This window comes from Hemitrygon akajei, chromosome 13 (assembly GCF_048418815.1).
Source record: "Hemitrygon akajei chromosome 13, sHemAka1.3, whole genome shotgun sequence".
In the NCBI taxonomy this organism is placed as follows: Eukaryota; Metazoa; Chordata; class Chondrichthyes; order Myliobatiformes; family Dasyatidae; genus Hemitrygon; species Hemitrygon akajei.
The window spans coordinates 88,996,053-89,008,920 of NC_133136.1; the positions used below are offsets into that span (position 1 = coordinate 88,996,053).

Below are 12,868 nucleotides of genomic sequence, written 5' to 3' on the forward strand. Positions count from 1 at the left end.
CTGCCTGACCTGCTGAGTTCCTTCAGCACTTTGTGTGTGGTGTGGAACTAGGAGGCTGGTTAGCCCCTATCTCTAGCTGCGGAAGACAACTGATCATAATACCTCTGCTGAGCACAAGGTGGCACCAAATCTCCATGCAGTCAATAAAGAAATGCAGTCCAGACAGTTCCAGCCAACACCACCGTCAACTCTCTGTTGATTTTATTTTCGATTAGGGCACTAATTATTGAAGGGAATACTTATACATTTAGGTTTTAAGCATCTACAACTCCATCAAAAGTATGAAGGAACTGAATTATTTTCTTAATGACAGAGACAAATGAAATATGTACACATCACACCTGTCCTTGTAGTGTGAACGTAGAATAGCTGATCTGAACCCACTCTCACTGCTTTTATAAGCATTGATGATGTACTTCCCCAGGTACAAATGACTGCCTCTGTGCACTCATCAGAGATGGTTTAAATTCCTTACTTTCTGTACACTGTACAGTTGAAATGTAAAAGTAGGGGCCCAAAAGGAATACTGAGTTTTCTTGGGAATATCAATGGAAGTTGATGTAGTGAATGCAGGAATATGTATCCCTGCATCCTTTACCTCATTCCCAGATCATCATTGTCACTGTGGCCCTCAGTGTCAAATACACAGTCATTCCCTCCTTTGAAAACATCATGACTTCATTTCTCCCCAAAACCAGAGCCAAAACTCTCCTTTCCTCAACCTGCGAAAGCCTCCCATGAGATCCCCTTCTTCCTCATGGACTGACATGTCCTACTTTCCCTCAATATTGAGGCAGCCCCAAGCAAAGTCATAAATAACCCTTCCCTGTGACTCAGGCAGTATGACTTCTCTTTGCTCTTCAGTATTGGACTTTAATGTTGCTGATCAAATGGTTGCCAGTGAGCCATTGGTGCGGTTCAAAGACACCTCGGGCTGGCAGTAGTTTCCTTTCCTACCACCCATAGGCTCTTCCAGGAGCTCCCTTCCTCTTCTTTTAAATAGGAACATATTCCATATCCATGGAGCGCCAGTGCAGGCAGTTCTACTAAAATGCCTGGTTCCATAATGGAATTGAATATAGTGTCATTGAGTATTAAGTAAGGTTACCTGAATTACACAGCACAAATTGGTTATAACAAGATTCCATATGGGAATTAGAGAAACACCTAAAAGTTACTTTGGAAATTGCCAAGCTGACAAAAAAAACCTGTTTTCTTGTAACTGTTCTGCAGTGACCAGATGCCACTGTCTCTTAAGAACACGGGCTACCAGTTTCAACATAAGAGGCCACTGCAAATTCACAAGGAATTACTTCTAATGAAATTTGTGCAATGATATTCTATTAAACAATGCAAAATAAGAGCCCATGGTATTACTAGCTATGGACCGCTACCATTAAGTGAAATATCCTAACCTTTTTTACGCCATGGACCCCTCCCATTAAGTGATTAAGTGACCCCGGGTTAGAAACACCTGGCCTAAAGTTTAACTGGAAGGTTGAGCAAGTTGAAGCAAGGAAAATGCAATGTTGACATTCATTTCAAGAGGAATAGAATATAAAAGTAAGGATAGTGTGGTGTTATAAGGTGTTGGTCAAACCATATTTACCAACTAGATGACATCCTCTCTAGGCTGAAAATAACCAGTTAATAAAAACAGGCAACTAGAGAAACAAAAGAGGATTTTAGAAAACAAAGTCCATTCCCAAAATCCTTAAACTCCCACCTTCTGTAGTTTAATTGCTATACTCAAAAAATGTCCTTCCCTTTGTAAATTTTGGTTAAATTTGTTTTGACAAGCAATGCACACATACATCTGAACTTGTTCTTACCTTAAATAACTTCTCGTTCAACTCTCTTCTCACTTTCTAAAAATCAAAGGTGTAGAAATGGGCTCCTGTACGAGCTCCAGCTATGCCTGTCTACATGGAACAGTCCATATTCCAGTCCTTTTCTGGTATCACTCGCCAACTCTTCCTCCATTACACTGATGACTGCATTGGTGCTGCTTCCTGCACCCCTACAGAACTCATCAAATTTACCACCTTCACACCAGCTTGCACCTTGCTCCCAAATTCAGGTGAACCATTTCTGACTCTTCACTTCCTTTTCTAGATCTCTCTGTCTCCGTCTCAAGAGAAAACCTACCACTAATGTATACTTCAAATTTCCATGGCTACCTGAACCCCACACCTTCCCCATTCTTTTCTCCGTCTCCACTCCATCTGCTTTCACAATGAGGCTTTTTGTTGTGGGGCATCCTTTTCCGGGGAGTGTGGCTTCCCTTCTACTGTGGCTGATGCGAACCTGATGTTATATCTCCTCTGTTCCTCAACCTTCTGCCTCCTCCCAGAGAGGAGGGTGAGAAGAGCTCTCTGATCTTACCTCCTTCCCCACCATCAGAATACCATACTTTGTCATTTCTGCCAGCTGCAACGAGAAACCAGCCCTCCTCACCATCCCTTTCCACCTTCCACAGGGACCACTCCCTCCCTGATCACCCTGCCCTGACCCCGGGCACTTCACCCTTCCATGACCCCAGGCATTTCACCCTGCCCTGACCCTGGGCACTTCACCCTTCCATGACCCTAGGCATTTCACCCTGCCATGACCCCTGGCACTTCACCTTGCTATGACCCCAAGCATTTCACCCTGCCATGACCCCTGGCACTTCACCTTACTATGACCCCAAGCATTTCACCCTGCCCTTGCAGGAGATGCAGCTCCTCCCTCACCACCATCCAGAGATCTGAACAGTCCTTCCAGTGAGGCAGAATGCACCCCCTCCAACCTCACCTGCTGCATTCGGTGCTCACAACGTGGCCACCTCTACACCGGTGAGATCAAGCGCAGACTCACAGGTCCGCCGCCTTCATCCTGGGATCCTAGATGCAAACCATTTCAATTGCACTTCGCATTCCCACACAGACCTGTCCGTCCATGGCCTTCTCTTCCACCAGGATGAAGCCCAACACAAATTGGAGGAGCAACACTTCATGTTACACATCGGTAGTCTACATGAATATTGACTTTTCCAATTTTGGGTAACCCTTTGCCTTTTTCCTCCCCTTTTCCTCTACTTCTCATCCTCTGGTCCTCAACTCTTGGTCCCCTTTCCCAGCCCCACTTCCCTCATCTTCATCCCTTTCCACCTCCTGGCTCCATCATCCGGGTCGCACACAGGCTCCCCACCCACCCCCACTGTATCTGGTTCAGAAGGTTGTTCACCTCTCCTTGATGGTCCCCACTCTCCTCTCCTTTACTTCCCCCGTATCCGGCTTGTTTATCTCCCACCTTCACATTCCCCTCCCCCCACCTTGCTCATCCTCAATTACCTGTGATACTGTTACCATGGTAAGTACCTGCTAAAAATCTAAGCAACAATGCAGATTCCTTCTTGAGATGATTCCTAACGGGTACACAATGCCCAGAGCAGGGAGTAACAGCCTCAATCTGAACATACCGAGAGCCCATCTATTACAACACTGTAATGCAACACTGTAAGTAACTTACACTGAACAAAATAACATCTAAAGTAACGTAGGCTCAAATATAAATAGGATGCTGTTAATTGGATATATCAGAGGGAAAGAATTCATTGGACTGTAATCAGTGTTTGGAAAAAGTCTGTGAATCTTGGGCTAGAGTATCACGGTTCAGCTTCCTTACCTGGACACAGCTTGCTCATCATTCCAGTTCAATAATGCCTCTGGCCTTTGATCTTTAAAAGCAACTGGAGAAGGCAGGGGTGGGAACTTGTTGTCTCTGTTCTCTGGGACAGCTCTGGGATCCTGTGGAGAGGGAGGCGGGGGCGGAAGCGGCTGGGGGTCCAGGTCGTGGATGAACACCTCGTCCTCGTCGGTGTACGAGGAGGACGACTGGAGGCGTGACTCTGACAAAGAGAGTGAGTGCAAGCTGGATGGAGGGGAAGACGGCCGAGCAGGTGCGGGATCAGGCTCCCAAGTGGTGTCACTTCCTGTGCCGTGATACTGATCCCTTTCAGGCTGGTGGTGATTTGAGCCAGCAGTCGGAACTGGGCCCCTTTTGGCTGAGTCGTCGTTCACTGAAGTCATCCACTTGAGTTTTGGTGGTGGAGGTCTCTGTGGTAGGACTGGCTTTGTCCTCAATGCAGCTGGAGCCCCAGTTTCTTCTGGAAGGTAGTATCTATAAGCCTGATGATCTGAGGCAGTACGTTTGTGGTTCTTGTATTCTTGCCCACCGGGGATGGATTGGCTGTAGTGTTCTGAAGTTGCTTTGTCAGGCACTAGGGTTTCCGATGCAGGCCGATAATTGAACTGCCCCCTGTTTGACAGCTGCCTGAGACAGGAAGTGCTGTTGGACCTGTAACTCTCCAGTGACATCTGCCTCTCATTTCGAATGGGCAGCTTGTTCACAGCAAGGGGATTCAATTCATTGTCGTAGCTGGTGGACAGAGATGGTCCCATGAATCTGCTTCGGCCATCACTGTGAAAAGACCTTTAAATGTAAATGTAGATTAGTTAAATGTCACTCTCTGACAGGTGAGCTTGCATTGTCCTTCACATGTCACTTACTTCCACTTGCTATCATGTCCGGCACTTTGCTGGCAGAATTCAAAATTAATCTTGTGCCTTTCTCTGTCATATCATCCATGTGTTTGTTATGGCTTCAAATAACTCCCTTTTGCTTCTTTAACCTCTTTTAGCATACCTCAACATTAAATTAATTTACTTACCTTCCCATTTTCCTAAAAGTAATTTTAAATAATTAACTCTTTAAAGGCTCATCCTCTATTGCCTACACCAGAACGCGATACAGCCACATCTGTGCGTTGTCTCTGCTTATTTCAATGCACATTGAATGCATATAATGGAGGACAAATTTATTTTGCATGGGCTCCATAAGCAGAACAGTAATTCCATATACAAGAAACAAAAGCCCTTCCTTACTTGATGTCCCCATTTAAACTGTGTTCTACTGGAAATGGCCCTGAACCTCCACATCTCTTTTTTTAAACCATTCCCAAGCCTGCCATTATCCTTGTGCACACTTTCAATGCTGTAAAGTCCTTAATATGCACACAGCATGGAATTAGTCTAATCTCTTTGGTCTTGAACTCCAGTGCTCTATGATAAAACCTGTAATGGCCTTTGTTATGGCTTTAACTAGTTTTATCCTCCATTGGAGGAATTATATACTTACAATTTTTAAGTCTCTAGATTTCTTTCCGACCTCAAAAATATTTTCATTTTGTGTTAACACCCAATTTATCTGATCCTCATTATTTTAGATTCACTCCTGGCTCTTTGTTTGTCCTGCCAAGTGTTCTTTTCACAGTAATGCTCAATATGGAGCTTCCTGTGTTCAACACATCATGGTGAGTCCAACCCCCACCCCACCATGTTGTTACGATTCAATTGGACTGTTCAGCTGGCCTCACTGGCGAGATTGCACATGAAGAGCAAATGAAGAACTGAACAAAACATGCCTTTACATTCCTGCAAGGATAATGGCTTTAAGAGAGAGTAAAAGAAAAAGGAGAAATGAAAATCGAACAGAGAGACAACTTTTACAAAGAAGCTTCCCAATTTCAACTGCTCTTTCTCATACCTGTCTTGAGATGCTGTCTGGACAGGCTGTTGTGGTCTAGATACTTGTACTCTTGACCCAGGAGCCAATGGAGCCCTGCAAAACAAATGTTCATTCCTGAATTACTTCAGATTGTCCCATTTATTCTCTGCTCCAGGGAGCCCTGCAGGATTGCTGGGAAAGAGCACCCTGAAGTTCTCCTCTACAGTGCTCTATTATCGGAAGACATTTTAATCAAAAGGCTATTACACAGCAGGAGCAGTGGAGCAGAGGGGAATCCTGGCAACGGAATCCATCTCCTGTATAGCTAACGGACAAGAGCTTTGCAGTCTCCAGTGGACTGGATCACACTGGGTCAGCTTTACTCAAATCAAAGTAAGTATATTATCGAAGTACCATTAACAACCCTGAGGTTCACTCTCCTGCCGGCAGTCACAATAAATACAAGAAGCATAATAGAATCAATGAAAGGCCACAAACAGGGCAGACAAACCACTAATGTGTAAACGACAACAATCTAAGCACAGTTCAGATGCCTTCAAGATTCAAGATTGATTAATTTTGTAAATGTAAAGGAGAACAAAATATTTTTTTCTCTGGATCCACGGCAGCAGAGACAAAATCACCATAAAAACATAATGATAATTAAAAGCACAATAACTAGAAATAGGTAAGATCATTTCTATACACAGATTGATTGTATGTCTATAAAGTGACACTAGGCACAGGAGTGACTGACAGGAAACATTAAATTAGTGGTGGTGGGTTAGTGGGTGGAGGTATTGATCAGCCTCACAGCTTGGGGGAAGTCACTGTTTTTCAGTCTGGTGGCCCTGGTGTGGATGCTACGTAGCCTCCTCCCTGATGGAAGGGGGACAAACAGTTCATGAGTACGGTGGGTTGGATGCCACGATGTTCCTGGCTCTTTTCTGGCACCTTTCTGTATTTACGATCTTGATGGTGGATAGGCTGGTGTTGACGATGCAATGAGTAGCTTTGAGTAACAATTGTAGACCTTTCCTTTACACTGCAGTGCAGTTTCCACACCACGCAATGATGCAGCTTGTTAGGATGCTCTCTACTGCGCATCTGAGGAAATGACATGTGCATAGTCCAGCCTCCTTAGAAAGTAGAGGTGTTGGTGAGCTTTCCTGATTGAGAAGGATGTGTTCTGGGACCATGAGAGGTTGTGTGAGATGTGCTCTCCCAGGAGTTTGAAACTGCTCGCTCTTACCACCACTGTGCTGCCAATATAAAGAGGGGTGTGTGTTCTGCTGAAGTCGATAACCATCTCCTGTGTCTTGCTGACTTTGAGGAAGAGGTTGTTTGCCTGGCAGCAGCCCTCTAGCTCTTCCATTTCCTCTCTGTAGGTCGTCCCATCATTGTTGGTGGTGAAAACACAAAGGTGTAATTTGCTGCTCTAATCAAATGTTATACTCCTTCCTCCTAATGCAATCTCTCTCCCAAAGCAATTGTTTTTGGATGTTTATTGTCAGGATATGTTCAAAGCCATTTGGACAGTACAGGGGGATTTGGGCCATACATATAGGCAATTGGGACCAGCTCAGCTTGCATTGGCATGGACAAACTGTGCCAAAGACCTTGTTTCCATGTTGTATAGCTTTATCACTGCTATATTTGAAGAATTAACACCACTCTTTTGGCTTGGACAAGACTCATTAATACTTTTATAAGGTCTGATGGCACTGCTGAATCTCACTGGTGGCCAATGAAACAAGGAAAACAACTAAATACTTGTTAATCACCCTTTTTCTGGTAAGCGATCATCTCAAACAATAGTCTGTAATTTCCCTTTGGACTTGGAGGTAATTCGATGTGGCAGAACCAAGGTGGGCCCGTGGGCCCGTGGCCAAGAGCAAGGTAGACCTGGTTTAGGTGCCGGGCTGAATCAGAAATGTCTGGAACAGGCCAAATTGAGGTGGAGGGTCCAGGCCCCAGAGCGAATCGAAGTGATTGAACCCGATGCTTTGGATGATGATATACGTACCAGGTCAGATAGGGTACTGGGGACCGAGGCGAGGGTCAGCTTGTTACTCCACTCAGTGTTGAACCACGTGTCTGAGGACAGGACAGTCTATGTGGACTTAAGTTCAGAACACTAATTGCTTGCATGATTTCTTCACATTGGGTGTTTGATGGTCTTGTTTTATGATTTTTTGGGGGGTGGGGTTACTTTGTTTTGTGACAGCCTGTTAGGAGATGAATCTCAAGGTTTTACTTTGATAATAAATATACTTTGAACTTTCTAAAATGTATGAGCCTTTATTCTCTATTATAAAAATTAGACTTTATAGTCAAAACATCAAACATCAATTATGTTAAACCAAACAGTCCCCTTTAACAGAAGGGGAAGGGGGAATGGGTGGGGAAAAAGGGAAGTTTAGGAAAAGTGATGCAAGTCTTTCATTGCTGAATGGATTCCAATGGACCAACAATTTTACAATTTTCAAAGAGCATACCAGTTGCTTGTGCAATCAGCACCCATCGTTTTGGAGGAAGAATTTAGATCTTTTTCAGGGAAGCCTGGGGGCCTGTTCACTGCATTCAGAATATCCTGAAATGAAAGAAAAGGATCATTGCAGCCCAGAATCTGAAATATTATGTGGAAATGGGTGCAACAGAATCTTCAAATCCATGCAATAGACTACTGAACTAGACAGAGTTTTCTTAAATTATTTCCCCCTTTTTAACTTCTGTAACAGAGAAAGAGCAGTTTTGGCTACAGGAACTATTTAGTGCCAAGTCTAATGTTTGTCAGCCAGTAGCACACAGGTATTCTTCGCCATCAGGAGTCAGCGTGGGCAGGAATTTCATCCGGCTGACCCGTCATTCCCTGGACATGGACTACACTCAGCAGAGCTGGGTTTGAACCTTAAACTTTCCTGGAACCAGTCTTACCTAATGAACAGCACACACAAAATGCTGGAGGAACTCAGCAGGTCAGGCAGCATCTAAGGAAAGGACCTGATATCCTGATGAAGGGTCTCGGCCCGAATTGCCAGCGGCTCATTCCTCTCCATAGATGCTGCCTGACCTTCAGCATTTTGTGTGTGCTGCTCTGGATCTTCAGTGTCTGCAGAATCTTCTTACTTATTATTTCAGGTAATCCTGTTGAAGTGAATATTGGTCACAATGGGTCAATGAATATTTGGTAGCAATGGATGCAGGGGAGAGGTTTGATGGTGGGAATATTGTATGGATTTTATCCAGTCACTGACTAAACACACATTTGCATTGTGCCATCTAACAGTCACTGCCTTCTGCATTCTCCCTGGCCTCAGTGAGTGAGCACGTCACCTCATCTAGATGCAATACCAACTGATGGACCAACTGAACTTCAGGCCGTAGGAACAAAATGACTATTGCCATGTCCCAGGGAGTCAGTGCCGCATTTCATTTCAGTTGTAGGTATACTCTTCCAGATTTAAAATTTTATGCTAGTAGAGGAAAATCTATGAACTCAGGTTCCTCTGTTCCTGCACATCTTTTAAAGCTGCACCATTTAGTCAAAATTGTCTCCTTATTCTTTCTGCCAAAGTGTGTTAATTAATAACGCCACTTGTCTGCCCACTGAACTTCTTGCAGTCTGTTACTATAGTCCACATTTTGAAACTTTCCATCACTCACACATTTGGAAATTTTACTCCATAACCCACGTCCAAGTCATTAGTATATGTATATGAAAATCAGGCATGTGGATGCTTTGGTACAGGCAAATGTGAAAAAAAATCTTAAAATATACGGTAGCGATGAAAGGTATAGAAATAGACACTTTTGGTCCACGTTTGGTATCTCTCTATGCTAATGCCATCTGCCCATACTGCTGTCTACACCTTTCCTATCCAAGTTCTTACTCAAGCGCCTTTCAAATATTGTGATTGTGTCTGTCTCCGCCATCCCCTCTGGTCACCTGTTCCAGATATTCACCACCTTTTGTATGAAAAACCTACCTCTTGGATTGCCTTTAAACTTTGCTCTCACTGCTCTATGAAAAAGATCCTGCCTATTCTATCTATGCCCCTCATAATTTTATAAATCTTATAAGATCAGGAGACGGTGTCAGAAAATTCTTCACATGGCATGCTAAATATATGTAAGGATCTTCCAGATAGATTAACAGGGAAAAGAAATATAATCACTTAACTTCATTTTCGAAATTCCAGACTGTGGGATAATTCTATATGGGAAAACCAGGATGGGATAAATTACCTTCCTCTTGTCAATAAATATCCTGTCTAATCAAGTCAATGCACTGGAAAGTTGATAGGAAAGATTTTCCCAATGTTTTCTTTTTTTTATATACTGACTTTCTGGCAAGAAATAATAACATACTACTTTGTACCCAGATCTAATTTTACCTCATCATAAACCATGAAGTTAAAAAATCTGAACCCAAAAGCTGCTTTGAGAAATTGTCCAGGCTGTGATTGTCAACAGACTGTGACCGTGCACATTAGGAAACAAAATTCTTTTCATCTCTCAAGTGCACAAAATTACTGAAATCTGCTGACAATCTACATTCATAACATAAATTAAAGAGCAAATTGGCTATAAAATTATAGCACACAGGAAAACAGTTAAACATTTTTTTTATGTTCAGAAAAAAGATTTTTACTATCCATAAAAAACAGTGGTATTTGAAACCATTTTACCTTGACTGGGAGTTTTTGATTTAAAAGTGATCATTTGCATTTTCGTTTTCCAACTCACAAACAAGGTGCAGATGAGGGCAGCAAATGTGTGCATGCTGAGAGATTATCCGGTCATCAGCTCTAATTTTATACTCTGTGTAGTTTAGTGACCAGTCCAATTACATCATTTATATTGATTGCAGAATGTATTGTATTCAGGAAGGAAGTTGGCCAGATTAAATTCTAATGGCTTGAAGAAAGGAATCTCAAGGAGGCCACTGCAAACCACCTTGATGATCCTGCAGTGTAATCAAAATTCTTTTCAAACACTCCAAAACTTTAATATTACCAAGAACGTATTTTAAAATATCATTTTAATCTCTCTGCTTTTGGGAATGCTATGCCGGTTCTCAGCTAATACTAAATCTAACCAGAGTTTGAACTCAACTGAATAAACATCTCTTCAAGCTACTGAACAAGCATTGCAATTCTGAAGCAATGCTATGTGCGGCTACCATGAAACTATAAGACACAGGACCAGAAGTAGGCCATTCGGCCCATTTAGTCTGCGCCATTCAAACATGGCTGATTCATCATCCCTCCCAACCCCATTCTCTTGCCTTCCCCCAATACATTTGACACTCTTATTAATCAAGAGCATATCAACCTCTGCTTTAAATATACCGAAAGACACAGCTGTCAGTCTTTGTATGGTTCACAAACTTGGCTACAAAGACATCAACTCCATCCTTCAAATGATGGACATATAATGCTAAAAAAAAACGATCCCAACAACAACCCCTGCGGAACACCACTAGTCACTGGCAGCCAATCAGAAAAGTCTCCCTTTACTCGCACTGCTTGCCTGCTGCCAGTCAGCCAATCTTCTATCCGTGCTAGTATTTCTCCTGTAATACCGTGGACCCTTGTTGAGCAGTCTCATATGCAACACCTTGTCAAAGGCTTTCTGAAAATCCAAGTAAACAATATCCACTGACTCTCCTTTGTCAATCCTGTCTGTTATTTCCTCAAAGAATTCTAACGGATTTGTCAGGCAAGATTTCCCCTCAAGGAAACCAGACTAACTTTAGCCGATTTGATCATTTGATTAGACTAACAAATTTCCTTCTTTTGCCTCCCTCCCTTCTTAAAGAGTTGAGTGACATTTGCAATTTTCCAGTCCTCTTGAACCATACCAGAATCTAGTGATTCTTGAAAGATCACTACTAATGCCTCCACAGTCTCTCCAGCCACCTCTTTCAGAAGGAATCTCAGAATAATACCTCAATTATAATAGTGTCATGAAAACCAGAGCAACATGATGACTGACACTAAAGACTGATAAATACTGGTGCTATTCATCGACACAGACAGATAAAAACCCATAATGAGAGGATGCAAGTAATGGGTCGTTTGGGATTACAAAGGATTTCCTGAAAGCCAATAGTCTGGTATTCTAACTATTGAGATTTATTTGGAGTCATGCAGATTTTCTTATGATTATCTTTAAAACTGTCAAGCACATATGTTTCCTCAAGACCTGAATTTTTCTTTAACCTCACAGTGCTATCTCATTCTTAAGTTTGTGCATGTCACAAAACAGTGGAAGTGGAACATTCCGGAATGTCACTCATAGATTGGCTAAACAGGCACACACGTGGCAGATGCAATTTAATGCAGGTCAGGATGAGGAGATGCACTTCTGGAGAAACGACGTGGGTGAGCAGGATTGTTGATATCAATGGTTCCCTGTAATTTTGAATCAAATCCTCATTTGTCCATAAAATGACCACCCCCCCCCCCCAACATAATGATGTCACAATGCTTCCTTTCAAGGAATTGGGGCTATCCAATGGATTCCTAGTGTCCCAGACAGCTGGGACAGCTGCCACCCAAAGCATGGTATTTTCATTTATTCAGACTTTTGTGATCTCTAATTAGGTTATTTGAAAGGGGAAAAGCTGTTTTCTTCATACAGGTGCACTGAAAAAATCATAAAACTTTAAGTTAAAATGGTTGCCAGAGTTTAGAGGCAGAAATGAATATTTTTCACAAATGAAACAGAAGTAAATCAGATGGAGCGCTGAGAAATTAATTGGGTGTACCTGTGAAGGTAGAGTGGGCTACTCGTGAACGAGACAAGCAGACCATTTAAATGTGATGTTTCCTTTCTGTGTTGTTACGCAACTGAAATTTCCAGAACAACTCTAATTTGCCATCATATTGGGATCTTTGTATACCTTTCATTTTGCCGGACACTTTGGAAAATCTGATTAAGTACATCCCAGAATGTTTTCCATTGAAGGGAATAAAGCCTTTCAATGTTGTTGTGTGATGTTGTTTGTACCAGTGTTTCATTATTTATTGTAAATAAATGCTGCAATCTAGTGCAAGATACAAGATGCTGGAGGAACGTGGGTGGTCAGGCAGAAGTTTGTGGAGGGATATGGTAGGTCTATGTTTCAGGTTGAGACCCTTCCACCATTTCCCTCCACAGATGCTGCCTGGCCAGCTGTGTTCCTCCAGTCTTTCGCATGTTGCTCCAGGTTCCAGCATCCTCATTTTCTTGTGTTTCAGAGTTCCTCCAGTATCTTGTTTCTTATTCTCCTCAGTGAAGGTCACATGAGGGATATAACTAGGAAGCCATC

The 12,868-nt window shown here is 42.7% G+C and overlaps 1 protein-coding gene across 10 annotated transcripts in view; it reads right to left on the reverse strand.

Annotated features, from left to right (window-relative positions):
* The window catches only part of shroom3 (shroom family member 3), a 416,299-nt gene that overhangs the window by 10,168 nt on the left and 393,263 nt on the right, over positions 1-12,868 (reverse strand). For 9 of the 10 annotated variants that reach the window (XM_073065043.1, XM_073065045.1, XM_073065050.1 and 6 more), the window contains 3 exons: positions 8,049-8,143; positions 5,590-5,664; positions 3,670-4,476 (listed from right to left, as the gene is read on the reverse strand). In XM_073065043.1, the coding sequence (XP_072921144.1) occupies positions 3,670-4,476; positions 5,590-5,664; positions 8,049-8,143 (977 nt within the window). The remainder of the gene's footprint in view (positions 1-3,669; positions 4,477-5,589; positions 5,665-8,048; positions 8,144-12,868) is intronic. The other variant, XM_073065053.1, reaches the window with a different exon arrangement.